The sequence below is a fragment of the Nicotiana tabacum genome, chromosome 20 (genome assembly GCF_000715075.1).
Source record: "Nicotiana tabacum cultivar K326 chromosome 20, ASM71507v2, whole genome shotgun sequence".
Taxonomy (NCBI): Eukaryota; Viridiplantae; Streptophyta; class Magnoliopsida; order Solanales; family Solanaceae; genus Nicotiana; species Nicotiana tabacum.
In genome coordinates this window covers 8,497,435-8,520,292 of record NC_134099.1, presented here as the reverse complement: position 1 = coordinate 8,520,292, position 22,858 = coordinate 8,497,435, and the positions used below count along the sequence as shown (strand labels likewise).

General features: G+C 37.1%; 1 protein-coding gene across 1 annotated transcript; it reads left to right on the top strand.

Annotated features, from left to right (window-relative positions):
- The first annotated feature begins 14,015 nt into the window (after positions 1-14,015).
- LOC107800035 (uncharacterized) lies at positions 14,016-22,107 on the top strand. Its single transcript, XM_016623180.2, has 4 exons — positions 14,016-17,805; positions 17,891-17,978; positions 18,503-18,630; positions 21,646-22,107. Exons 1-4 carry the CDS (start codon positions 14,213-14,215, stop codon positions 21,917-21,919), a joined length of 4,083 nt encoding a protein of 1,360 aa, XP_016478666.2. The 5' UTR covers positions 14,016-14,212; the 3' UTR covers positions 21,920-22,107.
- Positions 22,108-22,858: the final 751 nt, after the last annotated feature.

Below are 22,858 nucleotides of genomic sequence, written 5' to 3'. Positions count from 1 at the left end.
CAAAGAGTGATGTCGTGTACATTTACATTATTGATATGGCGAGGAAGAGTAATAAAGCACGAAGGGTGATGTCGTACACATTTACATTATTGATTGCATGGTGAGGATTAAAAGTAAAAGAACGAAGGGTGATGCCGTGCATTTTCTATTTATTGTATTTATTTGCTCTCCTCGGTTTAAGTGCACTAATTGTTTAATTTCCTTTATTACAGTGATTCCTTATTCTGGTATCCCATAGCATCCCCTTTCCCGTTAATTTCTGTTTAAATTTTTGTTATTATTACCTTCTCTTATATGATTTAACTGCACAAGTTTATATTGCTTTCGTGTCCTAGCCTCGTCACTACTTCGCCGAGGTTAGGATCGGCACTTACCAGTACATGGGGTCGGTTGTACTGATACTGCACTCTTCACTTTCTGTGCAGATTTCGGTGACGGGACCATATTGATCAGAGTTCGAGGTTGCTGCCTTTAGTCCACAAGAGACCCAAGGTAGATCTGCCGATGTTCGCAGACCTTAGAGTTCCCTTCCCTCTATCTTAGTTCCTGTTTTCTTTCGTTCAGAAAAACAGTTGTATTTTCCTTTAAGCCAGTATATGTAGAAATTCTTGGACGTTTTTGAATTGTGACACCAAATCATTGGAGTAGACGTGGTTTAGATTTTGAGCTATTATGAACTTCCACATTTCATATCTATTTTGCTTAAATTACTATTTATTACTGTTGTGGTTAATGATTAATGTGTTAGACTCGTATCTGTTGGCTTGTCTAACGTTCAAGAGTTAGGTGCCATCACAATCCCGACAGTGGAAAATCCGGGTCATGACATTGACTATCTAATTTGCCCCTATATTATTCAAAATTGCTCATTCTGAGTTTTGTTACACTTTTGGTCCATTTATATGTTATCTTTAGCAAATAGTTTCGTATTTGTCCTTACTATTAATCGAGCTCTAGAGTGAAATGGGTGGACTCCATTGTTCAAATCCTTCGAGAGAAAAGAAAAAGATCCAAATTTGTCCCACAGCTTTTGAATGTCTCTAAAGTTGTCCTCACGTTGAAGCGTTGTTAGATATTAAGGACAAATACGAGATTTTTTCTAACAGAGGTAATATTATACCGAAAGTCTAACGGAGGATTGTTCCATTTTGGATTATACGGACAAATTTGTCCCTTTTCCTACTAGTGTGTATGTATTTTTTTAAAACGAAATATATCCAAATATATCCCTATACTATCAGAAAAGATTTAAATATATCTCTTGTTGAGTCCAAATATACTCTTGTCATTATACAATTAGTTCAAATATACCCCTTTTCCTTTAAGTTTGTCCAAGATGGACATTCAATGCTACGTGACACTGACATTTGATGAGGTGGATGTCACATGGCTTGCCACCACAGTGCCCATAACCCATTTTACCCCTCCCTTCTAATTTTTTTTTTCAACCACTAAAATTTTCTTCCCCTTCTTTTATATATGGATTAGGGGGGCTGAGGTGGCATGCCACCTCATCAAATGTCAGTGTCACTTAGAATTGGATATCTACCTAGGACAAATTTAACAGAAGATGGATATATTTGAATCAATAATATTACAACAGAAGTATATTTGAACCCAAAGTATAACGAATGATATATGTAAACCTTATCTTGTAGTACATGGGTATATTTGTCTCTTTGTCCTTTTTTTAATTAAGTCTAGTAGTAGAACGTAGAAACTTAAGAAATAGTACTACCTAATTAGAGTTCACACATGGAGGAGTTGTACTTTGGCGTACTAGTCGTAAATGGTTAGGGTGATGTGAGTTGTTGTTGCGTTACGCCACAAGTTATGGCTTTTTCTTTGCATATGTAATAATTCAAGTGGCCCTCTAAACTTGATTTTTATATTCTGCTCTACTCTTTTTCCCACTATCGTCAGCATGAAAAAACACATTTGTTTAGTCATAATCCTTTGCTTTTTGTTAACGATTTCAATCAAATATGTAATTAGAGTTCTTAATTATCTCTTAAAAATTACCATATAATAAAGAAAAAAATAAAATGGAAGATTAGTTATGCTAAAAAATGGCCTTTATAATCTGTCAAATTCGTACCTTAGGTTGTTCTTACATATGAGGATCTAGAATTTTAAGTTTATGGGTTCCTACACAAATCTTAAGTTAATATACAATAATAACTGGATTAACGGATTGAGTTTCAAGCTAAATATTCTTATATATTTAATGAAATTTTTCTATACAAATACCGGATCTAAACAAAAGTTACTGGGTTCACGAGAACCAGTTTCTAACACACTGGATCCGCCCCTGGTCCTTGAAACTTTTTAACTCGTAGAAATCATAAACTTGGTAAAAGAATATACTTCGTCATAAGGCGTGCTTTCTCACCATCTAATGATGATCAAATCACGATCATGGGGTTGTCCGGTTCTAATTTCATATGCAAAATAGAATGGAAATCAAGACCCCGAAGCTTCTTTAGTTCTAGATGATGCAGATCCAATTTCATCTCCTGAGCTATACCTATAACTTACGCAAATTTTTATTTAGACTCTCTTCTGCATTTAACCTGAGACTCAAAGTTGAACTCGCGGCGAAAGGAACGAAGCAAGTAAGCTCGTAACTAAAGAGGCTTAAGAGCTTCCTTCTTTCTTCCCTTTCCTCGGTTACTCTTTCCTAATTTCTAGCTCTAAGACTAATGGAAGAAGGGGCAAGAGTAGCTTCACTCCTACACCTTCTATTAATTATAAAATCAGAAAATAAAATCCATTTCTTTATGCACTATTTATGTCTTTCGGGTTTTGATTTCTTTTCTTCTTTTTTTTAATTGGCTTGTGCAAGAATACATTGTCAAGTACTTTCACGATGCGAATCCAGATTAGAATATCGAATGCCGGATGGAAACATACAAAATAAAAATAAAAATAAAAATATAGACTTTGAAATTTGAGGCTCCTTACATTTCTGTCAATTTTTTTTTCTTTTTTTAATGCAGGTTCTAAGGCAAACTTTCACAACTTTATACGTTAAGCAGTACGTTCATACAAGGTCAATAAGTTTCAGACCCTCAAGTTTTTATGCAAATTGACTTTATAATGGCAAAACATTCTCTATTTTATTCCTTTCACTCACTACAAATTTTCTGGATTATTTGAATGATTCTTTGCCATACTTCTAAGTTTTGCCCTTTCATCATTCCGCGTGTGACTCGGGCTAGTTCTTCTCATGCAAAGTTACTACTCCCTCCGTTTCAATTTAGAGGAGCTAGTTTGACTCAGCATGAAGTTTAAGAAAAAAAAGAAAGACTTTTGAAACTTGTGGTCTTAAAAGCTTAAGGGGTAAAAATTTTGTGAGTCCATGACATTGTGGGGTAATAAAAGCTTCTCATATAGTAATTCTCAAAAGAAAAAGAAAATTAAAAATAAGAAATTTGAGCTCTAACCAATATATATAGTACGTGCACTTTTGTATAAAAACTAAGAACCATAATTTACTCAAGAAATTAGAGCAATTCACATCAACTCACTTAATAATTAATTCAGTAAATTGCATAAAAGCTTATATGTTATATGAAGTTGTTCATGGAGTTGCATGTCGTCATTGATATTGGATAGGGAGCAATAGCGAAGCTAGGAATATATACGGGATTCAAAATTAATACTAGAATGTCATACCTAAAATTTGAACCAGTGATCTAAAACAATTTTTAAACCTCCTTTGCGACTAGATAGAATCCTTTATATTTAGGATATTCAATAATTTATATATCCAAGAGTTTTTTAACCCTATTTGCACAGATCTGGCGAAGGGCTAGTTCCGTCCTTAATTGCAGGTTGTACTCGAGTATTAGGATTAAATATCAGGTTTTAGCGTCAAAATAGTACGGCCTAGCCATTTTTCAGATTGGTACGGCCTATTTTGAAAAATATCAGGTTTTAGCGTCAAAATAGTACGGCCTAGCCAGCGTTTGCGAAGTCATTAAAAAATAATCACTGTTTTGCTAAAACACTGAAAGTTTCACCATAATATGTGGGATTATGGAGCTCCTGCGTATAAACTTCTCGCATATTATGTTAGAACTCTAGGACACGAAAAGTTCTAGCATAATATGGGAGATTATGAAGCTCCTGCATATAAACGTCCAGTATGATGGAACTCCAGCACATTATAAAAATCCAACATATTATTATGGAAGCTCATATGTAGAAAATTCGAACTCCAACATATTACGCTGCAATATTTCTGGATTTTTTAACTGTATTTTTGTTCAAATTTTATCTTTATATAAAAAGTGGCTAAATTTCGATTACTTTTGAAACTGTAGTTATTTTTCAATTACCAATTATAAATCTGCCTATTTTTAAATTTCACCCGATTATAGCGATCCTCAAAAAGAGTTTGACTGAGTTTATAACACGTTTAAAACTTTTAAAGGAATTCTAGAATTACAACGAGTCATCAATGTCTAAATATATAGAAAAGTCAAGTAATCATAACAATTTGTCGAAAGCTTAAACATTGATAGTTTTTTTTTTTGACGAAAGCAGGGAAATATATTAATACTACGAAATTGAGTTTGTTACATCATCCTCGTAGGTGGACGACCTACTAACACAGATATTGCCTAAGTTGGCAAGATTAATACAACTACTAGTACTTAAAGACTTAGTAAGATACATGGTCATCCTTATCTGCATTAAGCTTATTTATGACAAAAGGAGGAGACCTATCTAAGACAACATGAGACTTTGGATTCAAAAGAGCATCCCTTGCCAGCTTGTGCGCCACTTGGTTTCCATTTCTAAAGTTATGCTGCATTGGTGGGTCCTTCAACTGGTTCATTAACCATCTGCAAGAGGAAATAGTCATGTAGTGAGATTTATAATCCTCATTTAGAGCTTTTATAATCTCTGTTGAGTCTGTTTCTATCACTAGTGGAAAGAGTCTCTTGTTCAATGCTAATGTGAGTCCCTCTTTGAGAGCTTCCAATTCTGAGTGAAGGGCAGTTGATGCTGGTTTTTGGTGTTGGAACCCTAGGATCCAGTGACCGCTACTATCTCGAATGGTACCCCCTAGACCTGCCAAGTGCTCCTTCTCACTAAAAGCTCCATCAAAGTTTAGCTTGAGATAGCCATTAGGAAGTTTATGCCACCTTATGTTGATTGCATGAGTTTGAGCACATAACTTTTCATTGTGAATTAGTAGATTGTATTCAGTGGCGTATTTGATAGCTCTTCCGATGGAGGCATAATGAGTGGTGTTATCCATATTGTTTTTATTTTTGTTAATCCATATGTGCCAAATAATAAATGGGAACAGGTCGTACCATTTGAGGAAGGGGGATGGTGTTGTAATATTAAGCTCCTGTATAGTAATGAGCCAGTTATCCTTATACCTAATGGGGTCATTGTGGAGACCTGTTAAGGCCCAAATGTCGTGTACCATTTTGCATCTGATAAAGATGCGATCATTGGTTTCATTTTCAAGTTTGCAGGTCGGGCAAAAGGGGTCTATATTAATGCCAATATGATTGAGTTACGCACGAGTAAGCAGCCTGTTATGGAGGCATTTCCACAGGAAATATTTTATTTTGTTGGGACAGTTGAGTTTCCATACCCAACTGAAGTCAAGAAGATTGTTGTTCTTATTAGAGATAGCTTTGTAACAGGATCTTGAGGTGAACTTGCCATTCCCAGATAGGGTCCAAGTGGGAATGTTATTAGGGCTCTCCGTAGGGGTGATAGAGAGAATGCTATTCATCAAGGGTTTAGGTAACTCAAAAGATAGATTTGTGAGGTTCCAAGTATTATCCACCCAAATGTCCATTATGGAAAAGCTACTCTCATGGGGGGTGATGGGGTCATGGATAGCTTGCCTAATATTTTTAAAATTTGGGATCCAATTCGAGTCTCAAATATTGATGATGGAGTGATTACTGGGGATCCAGGTTATGCCCTTATTACAAGTATCCCATCCAATCAATATACTTTTCCAAATAAAGGAGGAGTTTTTAGGGTTTCTATTGGAGCCATAAATGGAGGATAGGGTTTGCACCCAGGGGTTGTGAATATCATGAATTAATCTCCATGAGAGGCTTGCCAAGTTCACTAAATTTTTATCCTTAGCAGTATGAATTCCTAGGCCTCCTCTATCTTTTTCCTTAGTGATAGTATTCCAGTTGAGTAGGTGGAGCCTTTTTTTTGGTATTTGTAGTACCCCAGATGAAATTTCTCTGAATTTTGTCTATGTGCTTGGGATTTTGGTGGGAAGGAAATTATATTGCATAATGTGATTGGGTATGCTATTGAGGACAGAGTTTGCTAGGGTAACCTTACCTTCCATACTTAGGAAAATTGTTTTCCAAGAGGATAGTCTTGTAGACATATTGTCCAAGATAATTGATAGTCCGAAGATTTAGGTTTTGTGTTAGGTGATCGGAAAACCTAAGTATTTACCAAAGGTCATACTGATTTTAATACCAAACAGTTCTGCTAGGTATTTAGAGGTAGCAGGTGTGCAATTCTTAGAAACTAAAATTTTTGATCTAGAATTATTGATCTTTTGACCGAAAGGGAGCAAAAGTAATTGAGGCACGAAAGAATAGTGTTTGGAGAGTTGTTATCTATGTTGCACATCAGGGTAAGCTCATCTGCGTAAAATAGATGAGATAGGGGGTAGCTGTGCCTCCCCATTCTCACAGGAGACCATTGTTTGATGTCCACATTATAAGAGATGAGGGTAGAAAGCATATCCATACATAGGATGACTATATAAGGAGAGAGAGGGTCCCCTTGTCTGATTCCTCTACTGGGATTAAAGAAATTACTTCTGCTTCCGTTTACTAGAATAGATATTCTACTAGTGGTGATACAATGCATTATTAGTTCAGAGATTTTAGGAGGAAAATTAAAGTAACAGAGGGTTCTGTAAATAAAAGACCATTTGAGATGATCGAATGCCTTTTCCAGGTCTAACTTAAGGACCATATTACATTTTTTACCAATTTATTAGTGCATTTTTAGAATAAGCTCCTGGATGATAATGGCATTATCCGAAGATCTTCTTCCTTCCAAGAAACTGACTTGTTGGGGACTGATAATATGTGGAAGGTGATGTTTAAGTCTATTTACAATTAATTTAGTGATCACCTTGTAAATGGTGTTGCATAGTCCTATGGGTCGATTTTTTTTTAAATTATTAGCATTAGGAATTTTTGGGATGAGACAAAGATAAGTATCATTAATATTGTTAGGGAGGGTGCCTGTATCAAAAGCTTTAATGCAAAAGTTAATAACCGAATGTTTGACAATATCCCAGTAACATTGGAAGAAAAAGGGGTGTAAGCCATCAGGCCCCGGGGATTTAAAGAGCTTGAAAGAAAAGATAGCTTGTTTTATTTCCTGGGGGGTTAAGGACCTATCAAGCATATGGATATCAGTGCCTTTGTGGTTTGGGGGATCGAATTTAATGGAGATCCAATTAGACATAGTGTGACTAGTTTCAAAGACTTGTTTGAAGTAGTTTAAGGTATGGTCCATAATTTTGGAGGGTTCATCTATCCAATTACCCTCATGGTCTTTAAAATAAGCTATCTTATTGGTCTTTCTTTTATTAGTAGCCACTAGGTGGAAAAATTTAGTGTTAGAGTCCCCAACATTCAACCATTGGACTCTAGCCCTGAGTTTCCAAAAATCTTCTTCCAACTTTAGGCAATTATTATAATCGATTTTTAGGGACTCTTCTAGATTATGGAGAAAAGAACTATGGCCATAAGTAGTAGAATTTTGAATTCCAGTTAGCCTAGCAAGTATCTTTTTCTTTTTCTTTTTTGAAAATATCACCAAAGGTAACATTTTTCCAAGTAGTCACTGTATCTTTAAAAATGGTAGAGGCAGTCATGTAGTCATTATTGTTCCAACAAGAGTGAACTATGTTACTAAAGCCGGGGTGGCTACACCAAAAGGATTCTAATCTAAAGGGCTTAGGGTTTTGATAATTAGTTTTAGGAAATAATTCTACTAGAATAGGGCTGTGGTCCGAATATGTTTTGGAGAGGTGAATGACAGATGCTCTAGGGAAAATGTTAATCCACAAATCATTTGAGAATAATTTGTCAAGCCTCTCCATAATGAGGTCGGATCTATATTTCCTATTATTAGACCAAGTGTAACGACAACCTTTAAAGCCTAAATCGATTAAGTCACTGAATGAACCCAAAATATCCTATTCGAGGGCGGATGAACCCAAAATATCCTATTTGAGGGTGGATGAACCCAAAATATCCTATTCGAGGGCGGATGAACCCAAAATATCCTATTCGAGGGCGGATGAACCCACAATATCCTATTCGAGGGCGGATGAACCCAAAATATCCTATTCGAGGGCGGATGAACCCAAAATATCCTATTCGAGGGCGGATGAACCCAAAATATCCTTAAGACTTGAAAATGTCTTACCTCGAATACTTGCTGGGGATAACACTGTTGGGGAATTATTTACTTACCTGTTGGGGGGGGGGGGTAAAATGTTATCAGCTGGGGATAACGCTGTCGAGGCTAACACTGTTGGGGGATTCTGATTCTTTCAGAACTAGTGCTTCACTGAGCTCAAGTTTCATCCCTTTGCTGGGGAACAACTTCCTCCATAGAACTTATTATGTTGGGGGCAACACTGGTTCTAAGACCACTTCCCTTGAGACTGACGTTATCTTTATTCTTTCCCGCATGGGTACCTGACTTCCAGAAAATTTTCTAAGCGGAAGGAAAATTTTCTGCCCCAGTTTGATAATATCCCTTGCGGCATGCATTTCTGGCATCAATGCCATTTCCTTTACCTGTTTCAAATCAAACAAAATTTGTTAGTTTAAAATCAAGATTCGCCAAATTGGCGTGAGGGTCATTCATGATAATGAGAGTGTCGCCCAACGATGTTTTAGAAATAACAAAGGGAAAAGCAATTGTTTAACATAATTGTCAAGCCCAGCACCGTCGGAAGAGACTATAAATCTATTGTTTGTTGTGTTGTTTGCATTTGGCATGTTTTGAAGACTGGAATGACGAAGGCATTTTGTTCTGCTACCTAAACACTTTATCCTTCGTTACCCCTTTTTGAGCCTTACTTATTTTTCTTTCATACCCCTCGTTCGGAATCAGTAAAAACGACTAGAAAACGCGAGCATGGTTCATCCGCCCTCGAATAGGATATTTTGGGTTCATCCGCCCTCGAATAAGATTTTATTTTCAAAGTTGTTGTTGAAGCCAGGCGCCCACCTGAATAACGAGAGGAATACTTTTCTTGTCTGTCCATTGCATATTTTAGGCGTCCACCTGTATAACAAGGGAATACATTCCACGCCTTTGCCAATAGGAGACGCACTTCCTAAGTCTAGTTCTGCCAATAGGAGACGCACTTCCTAAGTTAGTTTCACCCATAGGAGACGCATTTCCTCCTAATTTTAGTTTTACCCATAGGAGACGCATTTTCTCCTAAGTTTAGTTTACCCATAGGAGACGCATTTCCTCCTAAGTTTAGTTTACCCATAGGAGACGCATTTTCTCCTAAATTTACTTTTACCCATAGGAGACGCATTTCCTCCTAAGTTTAGTTTACCCATAGGAGACGCATTTCCTCCTAAGTTTACTTTTACCCATAGGAGACGCATTTCCTCCTAAGTCAGCATTGAAGTTGGGAGCCCGCCCATATAACAGAGGCATACATTTCTGTCCTTTTACTTTATGTTCTAGGTCGCCCACCAGTAAAATGCGGGAATACTTTCTGTTCTAGGTCGCCCACCAGTAAAATGCGGGAATACATTTCAGTTCTAGGTCGCCCACCAGTAAAATGCGGGAATACTTTCTGTTCTAGGTCGCCCACCAGTAAAATGCGGGAATACTTTATGTTCTAGGTCGCCCACCAGTAAAATGCGGGAATACTTTATGTTCTAGGTCGCCCACCAGTAAAATGCGGGAATACATTTCAGTTCTAGGTCGCCCACCAGTAAAATGCGGGAATACATTTCTGTTCTAGGTCGCCCACCAGTAAAATGCGGGAATACATTTCAGTTCTAGGTCGCCCACCAGTAAAATGCGGGAATACTTTCTGTTCTAGGTCGCCCACCAGTAAAATGCGGGAATACATTTCAGTTCTAGGTCGCCCACCAGTAAAATGCGGGAATACTTTCTGTTCTAGGTCGCCCACCAGTAAAATGCGGGAATACATTTCAGTTCTAGGTCGCCCACCAGTAAAATGCGGGAATACATTTCAGTTCTAGGTCGCCCACCAGTAGAATGCGGGAATACTTTTAAGTAACCCCTAATAGCCATGCTCCTTTGTAACTATTAAAGATGTTAGTGATGTTATCCCACATTTGATTTCTAATAGCTATATTGGTGCTAGCATAAATAGAAAAATAAAGCCAACTGTGACGAATAGGAGGTACCTCAATCATAACGTGGATCTCATTGTTCCTCCTCACAAAGTTATTAACATGCACAAGGCTATAAACGATGAACAATATAATTTAGTAAAATTCTAAATTTTTCTTTTATTCAACTGTCACGTGCGCAAAATTTACTGGAGCAAATAATTACGTTGGTATTGGGTAGGACCCTTGATAGGGTAAAGAGCTTTCTACCGAAATATTTTTCATCTTTAAAATTCGTCGTATATAAAATCTCTTGTTTAATTACGAACGAAGAAATCTCAACCATCATATCAGATCTCTCGGCAGTACACAAAAAAAGAATTGCTAAAGTTATACTACTAGTAACATATATGATGAACCACCAAAAGATCGGTATAACGGATGGGATTACTCTTCTCTTAATCAAAGGTCTCGGGTTCGAGCCTTGGGTATGAAAAAATTCTTGGTAGGGAGCACTTTCCTCCGAATGGGACCCTACGCGAAGCGAATCCGGATATAGTCGGGCTTCAATACAGGTGCCGGTAGTGACAGAGCCAGAGCCAGAATTTTCATCAAGGGGTATCAAAATATGAATAATTAAATACATCAAAAAATCAAGGAGAGTCAACGTATACTAAATATACATAAAATAAAAAAAATTATCTAGCAATATAATGTAATGTTCCGAAAAAGGGGTATCGCTTGACACCCCTTGATTCAATGTAGCTCCGCCACTGGGTACCGAACAGCGGTGAAAAATCAAACAAAACATATATGATGGAGATAAACTAGAGGTCCACTATTCAAACAAGCGTTTGCTACATCCGCCACTGCGTATTGTGAAATATTACGTCAAAAGCATATGATAAGTATGCTTTAAAACACAGATTCCTTTCTTTATTTAAAGATTCGGGTGCCCTTAATAAGTAGAAGTAATCGAAACATTTTGTGTTCTAAAAAATGCCAATACCCAAAAAAGTGTCAATATCCAAAGTTAGAGAACTTGTGGCATGGCATTGAAGTTTCCAAAAGTTAAAACAACATTTTTGTACGTGGTGCAAACGTTGTTTCTTTGTCTGCTATGTTTTTTATCCTTATTATGAGATCATCTATGTATATATAGAGAGAGAAAAAAAAAACACAAATTTTCGTCAGAAACTTTTCACAGGATTTTTTCGTCTAAAATTCCTTTTCGATTAGCCGATTTTTGACGAGAATATCTATTGGAAATTCACATTTTTTAATAGTCTAGCTTTGTTGTAAAATTTTTTTTAAGCTAAGGACAGAAATATTGTTGCTCAGATGAAAAGATCCATATATTTGTAAGATTCGCTAAGAAAGAAAAAACAACGATTTGTGTAATTATTAAGGGAGATAATTTCAGTGGGACGGCCTTTTTATAAGCTTAGGAATTTCCTTCTGATGCATTGTTGACTGGTTCTATATATTTTGTCATCTTTGTTGTCTCATTTATTGTTATTTCTTGGCTATGGGTATATATGAGTGTATCTTAAAATACCTACAAGAGTTGTGGTGGAGTGGTAAGTACTCCTTCATCCTTAACCAGACATTTCGGGTTCGAGTCCTGAGTATGAAGTCGTCTTTATTAGAGAGCGCTTTACCTCTCAATGTGGGACTTTCCGGTACAAATCCGGATTTAGCCGGACCCAAATATGAGTACCGGAGACTAGGTGGAACACTAAAAAAAATGAGCGTATCTTAAAATGGATTGAAGCTATATGTACATGCAGTATAATTTTTTTTTTACATTATTAGTATAATTTAACATATTATAATAGGTCAATTACTATTTTTATTGGGTTACAAATTAATGTTTGTTATAAGAGTTTTCTTTGTAACTACTTCACAAGTGATCTAATTATATAAATACTTTAAAACTATTAATACACAAAATTTAAACTCTTATGATTAGATTTCATTGTTCCTTTTACTATTACTATATCCTTTCGAAAATATGGTAGTTGGCTGGCTTTTACGATGAAATGGAGGATTTTCAATTGTATTTCAATCCAACAAGTCGTTTAGACAATTCTTTTGTCAATTTAACAGTATAATGTAAACTCAAATGCAAAGTACGGAATTATCGACGAATATTATCCCCAAAAAAATATAAACCAAGAAGAGAGAAAGAGAGGTCAAGAAAATAAGAGGAGGGAAAATGGTAACGGAGGGAGAAATACAAAAAAATTCTTATTTGCTGATCTTGGAGCTACAATAATATCTTTAATTCAAGGTAAGCCCATAATTTTGGGCCAACACATTTTGATGGGCTCGAGGTCAGCCCATTGCTTTATGCTAATATTCACATGACTTTAACTTCTGATATAAAAAGAAGAATTAACCTGAATAGCCGTTCATCCAAATACTTAAATTTAATATAGACGATGGATGTATAATATAAATATAATTTATATTATATAAATTTAATTAGTGTATAGTCTATATATTGGCTAGAAAAAAATAATAATGAATCCGACCGGCTATTTGTGTAAAAATACCTTCACTTGTCAAATCTTCGAACTTCAACACCGATTGCTAGAGTTGTTCCTTATTTTAGTTGGAAAGAATTAACCCAAATAGCAGATCACCCAATCACTTAAACAAAAAATAGCTAGTGGAGGTGTAATATATGCATAATTTGTGTATTATAAGTGTATAATCTATGTATATAGCTAGAAAAAGTAAACAATGAATATAGTCGGCTATTTATGTAAAGATCCGTTTAGTTGGGGGCAAAAACATCAATTTATAGCCTGTTTGGCCAAGCTTCTTTTTGGCCAAAAATATTTTTTTTTTTTGCCAAAAATACTTTTAGCCAAAAATTGAGGTGTTTGACCAAGCTTTTGGAAGGAAAAAAGTGTTTTTGAGGAGAAGCAGAAGCAGTTTTGGAGAAACAGAAAATGTAGCTTCTCTCCGAAAACACTTTTTTGAGAAGCACTTTTGAAAAAAATATACTTAGAAGCAGTTTTTTAAAGCTTGACCAAACATTAATTGCTGCAGAGAAGTGCTTTTCAAACTAATTAGCCAAACACAAACTGTTTCTCACCAAAAGTATTTTTGAAAAAAGCACTTTTAAAAAAAACACTTCTCAAAATAAGCTGATTTTTGCAGCTTGGCCAAACGGGCTATATAGTCTAATTTAAATAGACATGTGGCTACTTTGCTAATATATCTACAAAGATGGCTAAACTCTAATAGCCGACTCAAAAAGTGGCTAGCCCACCCATTTTATAAATAGTATCGGCTGATTTCTGCAGATGTCCTCTCTTTAGGTTATATTTAGATTTTATCCCTATTTTAAAAGTTATGCAAATATAACCCTTGAGAAATTACCTCTTCCGGATAACTCTACGGGTATAATATTTATTTATGTAATTTTAGTTTTCTCACAAAATATTAGATTGTAATCTAACGTTTAACTCGCATAAATTTTTGCCAATGATCTAATACTTTCTCATAAAATTTTCAATTTGCGTTAAGAGAATCTTTAATTATGGTCTAAAAGGTCCTGCAGCTACAAGGTAAATACAAGAAAGATTATTTACTAAACATCTGATAAAAATATTATGACCCGGTGCCCATGTGCTGGTTTACAATTTTAGCCAATTTTTTCCGGTGACAAAAATTCCTCATCTCTCTCTTCTCCAATCTGATCCAACACTATTCAACTTGGACTCTCTCTCTCTCTCGTTCTAGCCACCACCTTTTCCAACCTAACAGAATCTTGAGAAACTAATTCTCATTAAGGTAATTCTTAATTCTTTGAACAATCTTTTTCTTTAGCCATGTACAATGTAAGTTCAACTCTTACACTAAAGTGTAATAAAGGGTCAGCTTCATTTTCATCTTATGATCATTCTTATTGCTTAACTAATAGATTTAGTACACACCCTTTAGCTTATTCTTCCTCTTTATCATCATCATCATCATGTTGTTCTTGTTGTGCTACAAATGCTATATACAGAGTGCCCATTTGCCCTAGTTCTTTGTATGGGCTGAGACAATCCACTTTAATCCAATGTAAAAAACTGATCTTGGGTGGTTTTGATAGATATAATTCAAGATTTCAAGATTTTGATATTGATAGGGAGTGTTATTATGACAAAGTTTGTTCCTTTAAGGAAAATGGTGTGAGTAGAAGAGGTGGGAAATGGGGTAAGGGGAGATATAGGTGCTTGGTGTTTGAGGAAATGAGTGAAGGAGGTGGTGTTTCGGAGTTCGATGAGGCTGAGGTTATGCTCAGCTTGTTGACTGAGGATGTGGATGAGGCGTTGTTTGGTGTGAGAGACAGAAATGGATGGTCATCTAAGATGATAGAGGCGGAGAAAAGAAAAAATGAAGGTGGTTCGAATTATGTTGTTAAGAAGAAAGGGGATAAGTCGGGTAGTGTGGGGAGTAAGTTGAGGTATAAATATGAATCTGAAGTGATTCCATCAAGAAAGGAGGAGAAGAGAAGGGAGGAGAATAAGAGGGAGGATGAAAGAGCATCATTTTTAAGGAGAGAGAGTCGAGGAACAAACCGTAAGGAGGAAGAAAGAGCTTCCTTGTTGAGGGAGAGTCATAGAGATCGAGCAAGGGAAGATGAGAGGGCCTCAGTGTTAATGAGAGAGAGTCGAGGGACAAATCATAAGGAGGAAGAAAGAGCTTCCTTGTTGAGGGAAAGTCATAGAGATCGAGCAAGAGAAGGGAGGGAAACATTGTTGAGGAGAGAGAGTCGAGGGACAAGGCATAAGGAGGAAGAAAGAGCTTCCTTCTTGAAGGAGAGTCACAGCAAAAGAACAAGAGAAGAAGAGAGGGAAAGTTTGTCGAGAAGGGAGGACCACTGGCAGAGACTAAGGAAAGATGGCTCTAGCTGCTCATCGTACTATTCTGCTTCTTCAACAAGTGAGCTTGATAATGAAAGTGAAATGCAGATTGAGGACGAGCGCTTTGAGGAAGAACCCTCAGGGAAGCATGGAGGAGAGTTAAAGAGTGAAGGTGTTGCTCGATATGATGGAGTGTACGGAAGAGATCAGAAATACACTGCTAAACAGGGGGTTGTCTCACGGAAGGACGATTCCATAGTGGGATTGTATGGTGCAGCTGGTGACTGGAGAAAGAAGTCAGAGAAGAGGCTTACTGACATGTCAATTGAGGAGACTGCCTCAAGAAAGGAATCAAAGGAGATGCATTTGAGGATATCTCAGATTCATGGAAGTAGTTCTGAACAGGTTTCTGGTTCCTCCAAGAAATACGACGGTGCAAAACAAGAATCAGCTTCTCTTACAAAATTTGAGGGGCAGACAAGTGGACAACATGGGCAAGCAGGACAATCTAATACAAATATGAAGTATAAACAATTCGTGGATACATCTGAGAGTTATGGCCTTAGATCTAGAACTGCTTATGGCACAAGAACATCTGTTCATGAAACAGAAGAAACCTCCAATGAGGCTTTGAGTCAGATTCAGCAAGCAAGAGAAGAATATAGTAAGAAAGTTGAGAGCATCATAAAGGAAGATGAATATAGGAGGAGAGCACATAGGCTCAATCAAGAGTCTGATATTCAGAAAAATGACATTAAGAGGGAGTCAGCCATTGAACGAGTCTCTGATACTGAACTCAGAAAGAAGGTATCAAACGAGCACCACCAATCTAGTCAGATCACTGAGTTAGTGGAGTTGAGAGAAGGAGCTGAACAATTAACTAAAGTAGACGAAAAAAGAACTCACGTCTCGCATGGTAAATCAGAGACAAGGATGAAAAACCAGGAAGATTATACAAACCTCGTCAACAAGTCATCAGTAGAATCCAAAGAGCACTCCTCCCAAGCCAGAATAAGAGACGCAAGAAGCACAAAATCAGTAATGGAGTCTCATGAGAAAAAAACTGTACTGGGCGCTTCGAGTACGTCTATTACTCATTATAGTGACACTACAAGTCTTGAAGTAACAGAGGCAAACAAAAGAGAAGTGAAAGCGTCTTCCCAAGTCTTATCAGGACGCTCATCAATTATGGAGTCAAAGAGTGGGTTTCCAGCTCAAGAAGTTTCTGATTCAGGCATAAAGAGAGGGTTTTCACTACAACACGAACACATCCCAGATAGGCCTTCACAACCTCAGCACAAAACACATGGTGAATCCAGAAGGGATGAGGTTCTTGGCCTGCCTTTGAATTTCCCATCCCATGAAGATGCACTTGGTTCAGCTGATCGATTGCAGAAATCCTCGACTCAGTATGTTGGCGAATTTGTAGAGAAGGTCAGGCATGAGATTTCAAATTCCGAGATTCTGAAGGAGACGAAGACCTCTGAGACAAAGTTAATTTACGAGGGAGAGCAGCATAGTGAAAATTTTTTAGGCCAACATGGTTCTGGTGATTCTCAATCAAATGAGCACGAATCAAGGCAATCCTCTTTGGTTTCAGGGGCAAAGGGACCTTCAGATGAAATGTGGGATGTAACTGAGCCCTCTGTCAGGGAGCCTCCGGAGATAGAAGTGCCAGAGGATGCAGACAAAGAACAAAAAGCTATTGTCAAGAGAAGTGGTAGGTCCTTGTGGAATATTATTGGAGATGTTGTTCAATTGCGATGGATGTCACGTTCTGATCGCCATTCTTCGACATCTAAATCTGGTGGAAGGAGCTCACCTAATCAATCCATAAGTAGTGAAACATGGTTTTCTGGTCATGAAGCAGAGGATAACAATAATGAGAATGCAAAAAACAAGAGAAGGCTGAACCAAGAATCTGCATCTATAGACCGGCATCGGCAGGAAAGGTTGAACCAAGAATCTGCATCTTTCCGGCATCGGCAGGAAATGGTTCGCTCTCATAGTCATGAAGAAGCATCCAGCTCATCAAGCTCAAGGGAACATATGAAGGGCACAAGGGTGGAAACATCAGCTTCACCAATTGTTTCAGAGAGCATTTTACCATCCAAAACTATTGCATTGCCTTCTGCTGAAGACACCCCTTGGAAAAACTTCGAAGGTACCTCTGGCTCAATTGTTCCAGAAGGAGTGCTTCCGCTTCCTTCAATTCAGGTGAGAAGATCACCCATTATAGAAGAAATAACAGAAGCTGGACAGGCTGTTCCATCCAGCAGTAGCGAAGGGCAAGCAGTTTCAGAGACAGCCGCTGTCTTTAGTGAGGTGTCGGGGTCTAAGGTTAAAGATGCTGAAATGAGACAGAGAAGGTTTCTGAGGTCCGATCAATTTGTAAAAGACAAGTTTGATGAGTGGGAAGAAGCATTCAAGCTTGAAAGCGAGCAGCGGAAAATCGATGAAATATTTATGAAGGAAGCACTAGTGGAAGCCAAAAAGGCTGCTGATAACTGGGAAGTACCTGTTGGGGCTGTGCTGGTCCATGATGGAAAAATAGTTGCTCGTGGATGCAACCTGTAAGTCATGGTGGCTTATGCTTTTTCCTATTTCTTCTTTTGTCCTCCTTAGATATTGGCTTTCACATAAAGATGCATGTTTCAGTGTGGAAGAACTGCGCGACTCTACTGCCCATGCAGAAATGCTGTGCATACGTGAGGCTTCAAACACACTTCGGACATGGAGACTTTCGGTAGTTCTTTACACTTTTATACTCTCTTAAAGATTAAGTGAAGATGCCTTCTAATTTTTATGGCTACTGTATAGGTAGGAAAATTAGTGGGATTTCACTGGGTCGTTGTTGTTGTTGTCGTTGTTGTTGTTGTTGTTGTATAGGTAGGAAAATGGAAGCAGCACTATCAAAACTTTTGTACTCTTTTACTAAAACTAAATTTAGACGAATGCATTGGCAAACAAGGAAAGAATTATATTAGGCAGACATTCAGTAATACTTTGTTAAATGTGATGTACATGGGGGTTGAATATGATAAATAGATTTCAACTTTAGGTTACCATACACTCTTTTCTTCTTTGGTGCGCTTTAGTTTTTTTGTGTGTTTTGATACATTAAACGATTTAATTGACACTTAAATACTAACATGAATCTGGTAAGTAAAGTAAATAAAAAAAGGAGAAAGAGTGCAACAGTTGCATATTCTTTCCCTGAACATCGAACTTTTCTTTGACCAATAACTTTCAATTCTTTTCTTTTTACAGGATACCACACTTTATGTAACACTTGAGCCGTGTCCTATGTGTGCTGGAGCAATACTTCAAGCTAGAGTTGATACTGTTGTATGGGGAGCTCCGAATAAGCTCCTAGGGGCCGATGGCAGCTGGATTAGGTAAGCAACATCATACATTGTTCATTCAATAGCTTAAACAGTCGTCAGTTAGTGATTTATCATCTACTCTGGCAAGGCTTCGAAAGTAAGAAATGGAACACATAGTTCTTAGTTTGTAATATAAAAAACTTTTGAAATTCATTCCTGTTCGGAACTGGCAATAAACCATAGGAACAGGTTCCTATGGCAATACACTCACAGCAGTAAACGATCTTATTAGACCCACCAAAATAAGAAAGACAGGATCTTTCAGAAAATGGGTGCGTATCAAGATTATATCCTACTATAAATCTCTTTTTGTTTCATTCATTAACTTTCTGAATTATCAAAAATTTCTAGTCTTTTAAGATAATCATATTTCTTAATCTGAGGATTTTATGAGCTCACGGAACAGCACTTTTTTGCCTTTCTTTCTGGCAGTACCATAGTTTGCTTAGATATGATGAATATTCACAGTTTTCTATGTTGATATATGCTGTAATAGTTTTCTTGTTTCGTGGTGTAGCATCTAGAATAATTTAATTGTTTTGCTGCTTTTCAGAAACGTTACATAGTTATGATTTATTCTTATTTTCTCTAGTTAAAGAATAAAATTCAAAATATGGAGTTGAAGTTTCATTGGTCCTCATGAAGTCGTAATTTTAAACCTCTTAGGGGTTTGGTTTGCAGTTTAATTATATATGGATTATATACAAGGATTATTTATGCGGTAAATGAGAATGAATGAATTTTTACATGGTGAATTTTTATGGGTGGATTGTAATACGGTGGTGAATAATGCTGCAGTGGCTGTTATGCAGAGATTGCCTGCTTTAAAGGCACTTTTGTCTTTAGTTGTCTTATCCTCGTATTACAATTTGCAGAGATTACCTGCTTTAAAGGCACTTTTGTCTTTAGTTGTCTTATCCTCGTATTACAATTCTTACTTCACATTCTATCCCGTATAAAATAATCATAGATTCTCGTATAAGTTATACTAGTATTGTTACTTATAAACAAAACAAGCTATACAAGTATTAGTAATATGATGTTTGGTTTACAGTGTTAAACTCCACATCCCGGTATTAAATGTCGTATAAGTTATGCGGAGTTTAATACCTGAAACCAATTGTTGAATTAGCTTTATGGAGATCATATCAGTAAATTTGAGTTCTATATCGAGAACCAAACACAATATAAGTAATTTCGAATTTTATACCAGGATTGAACATCCCTATCCCTCAAAGCAAAAACCCCTTTAAAGTGTCAGTCATGTTCTTAACCGTCAAAATTCTTCTTATTTATATGTAGTAGTTACATACTTATATTAGTTCATGAAGGAAAAGTGAATAAGTATGGATCTGGAAGTTGTGTTGTTTTTCTTCTTTATCGTTCAAGTGAATAATTATAAGGATGTTTGTCCTAAAAGACTTCCTAGTGTGTCCATGTTTTTCCTTGATGTATTATCCTCTCCCAAAGTCATGCGTGTAAGCATTCCTCAAGTTCACCTCTTTCTTTCTCACCCAAAGACATGTGGCTAAGCATCCCTCAAGTTTCCCTAAATGCAGCTCTCTGTACTAGTCAAATACATAGAGTGGTGTAAGTAATGTTCAGGTATTCTTCCAATTGTGGTTCCTTTGTTTTCGCCGTTCGTTATTACTTATTTTTCTTGCTACTTCCCTGTCACGACCCGGATTTCTCACCTCGGGAGTCGTGATGGCGCCTACTAATATGAGCTAGGCAAGCCAATTATTGAACCATCTACCTTTTTACCAATTTTATTCTCTTTAACAATTACGAAGAAATAACATTTAAATAACGAAATATAACATAAGCGGAAGAAAACAATAAGCCATCTGAACATGAATATCTATTACAACTGTTTTGAGTCTCGACTACCCAGAATTGGTGTCACAGTTTCACAGACGGTCTAAGAATACTACAAATAAAGGTCTGAAAGAATTAATTACAACACTGTTTCTGGAAATACATGTAAGAAACAGGAAAGTAGATAGAAGGAGACGCCAAGGCCTGCGGACGCCTACAAGACTACCTCGGGTCGCCTGATGATCAAGAATCAACAATGTCACTGCGGTCCGAAGTCCACAACACTGGGGTCTGCACAAAAGAGTGCAGAGCCAAATCAATGCAAAAGTCAATATCCCTGTCGGGCGGTATACCCGGCAGGTTTGAAGGGAATACCTTCGGAAACTCAGCCCATTTCTTTCCCGCCGTATCGTATGGCCCCGCCTGAGTTGAAAGAGTTGAAAGAAAAAGTTGCAAGACTTGCTTGAGAAGGGTTTCATTAGACCCAGTGTTTCACCTTGGGGTGCGCCGGTGTTGTTTGTTAAGAAGAAGGATGGGTCGATGAGGATGTGTATTGATTACCGGCAGTTGAACAATGTTACGATCAAGAATAAGTATCCATTGCCGAGGATTGATGATTTGTTTGATCAGCTTCAGGGTGCTTAGGTATTTTCAAAGATTGACTTGAGATCTGGCTACCATCAGTTGAGGATTAGGGCATCCGATGTCCCTAAGACAACTTTCCGCACTCGGTACGGGCATTATGAGTTCTTGGTTGTCATTCGGGTTGACAAATGCCCAACAGCTTTTATGGATTTGATGAACCGAGTGTTCAGGCCTTATTTGGATTCGTTCGTGATAGCCTTTATTGATGATATTTTGATATATTCCCGCAGCCGGGAGGAGCACGAGCAGCATCTTAGAGTGGTTCTTCAAAACACAAGAGGGATGCTGAGTATATAAGTTAACAAGCCTTAGACCCTAGTGACACGTTTTAAACCCGTGAGGGCCTAGGCCCAGAGCGGACAATATCACTAGCGGGCTGGGCTGTTACATTCCCTTAGCATAAAACAAGGTTAAATGAATATTTCTATGTGACCCGAAATTGGATTGCCTATCTTGCCACGTTCGCTTGATATTTGTGCGATTAATAGTACGTGCAGCTCACTGCAGAAGAAACTTTGTATTTTGGTTTTTGAGGTAAAGGCCTTATAATTCATAATGTTTCAGGCTTTTCCCTGATGGGGATGAAGGAAGTGGCTCGGAACCAACAGAAAAACCTCCTGCTCCAGTTCATCCTTTCCACCCAAAAATAACAATCAGGCGAGGCGTGCTAGCATCAGAATGTGCAGATGCAATGCAGCAATTCTTTCGACTAAGAAGGAAAAAGAAGGAAAAGAAGTCAGATCCTCCAACACCACCTTCATGTCTTCCCATTTCAAGCCATCAGCCAAAGTTTCTCAGCAAGATTCACGACGTGTTTCATATCATGTTCTGCTTGTGATATTTTTTTCTGATTTATCTTGCTGTAAAATTGTATTGATAAAACTCTTCTTTCCCCGCTCTTCTTTGCGTGTTAAAGTTCAAGATCAAGTCAACTACTTCTGTTCTTTTAACTTCATTCTAATTAGACAGGATCAATATGTATTATGTGGCCAAACCTCTGAATTAATTAGCAAATTATTGTCATCAGGATTAGAGTTGTAGTTATTTACTTCATGCTCTAAATACTAAGGACTTAATAGTTAAGAGAAATGGAAATTGCCACATCTATTGCATGACATGAAAGAAAGAAAGGAACCTGTTTTCACAAGATATTTGATTGAGACTAGGTACCAAGGTATAGCTAAAGTGTCAAAATCAAGAATATCAGTAAAAACAAGAAAAGTTGGTGGTATTTTGTTAACCTTAACTCTAGTTTCATAATCATCCCTTCTTGTGTTTGCATTGTTTATTTAGTAATTCAATCTGCCATGTTTATTAGCACCTCAGATTAATAATCATTAATTACAATTTTGGTAAATAAAAATTATTAAAATATCTAACCACCTTGCCTTTGCTGCATAGCCAAGTATAAGCATCCACTAATCATTTCCACACAATAAATGCAGTTCATCCAAACAAGAGCATAAAATTGACCAACATCATGAATTTTAGTAAAAGAGGGACTCAACAATTATCATTACTACTTTGCTTTTCCTGGAAGAAAAAACTTGCTAAACAAGGGAGAAAAGTATTATTAGTACTTTTTCTTTGCAATGATGCATAATAAAGTTCTTTTTTCATGTTCTAGATACGTTGGGTAAAGCACTTCCTATCAAAATGTTCATAATAAAGTAAATTTCACTTAAATGAACTATGAGAAGATCCCAACACAAGTTTCTAACTGAACCACCAAGTCACCTACATTTGGTTCCTTAAAGTTTATTCTTTTTATTTTATT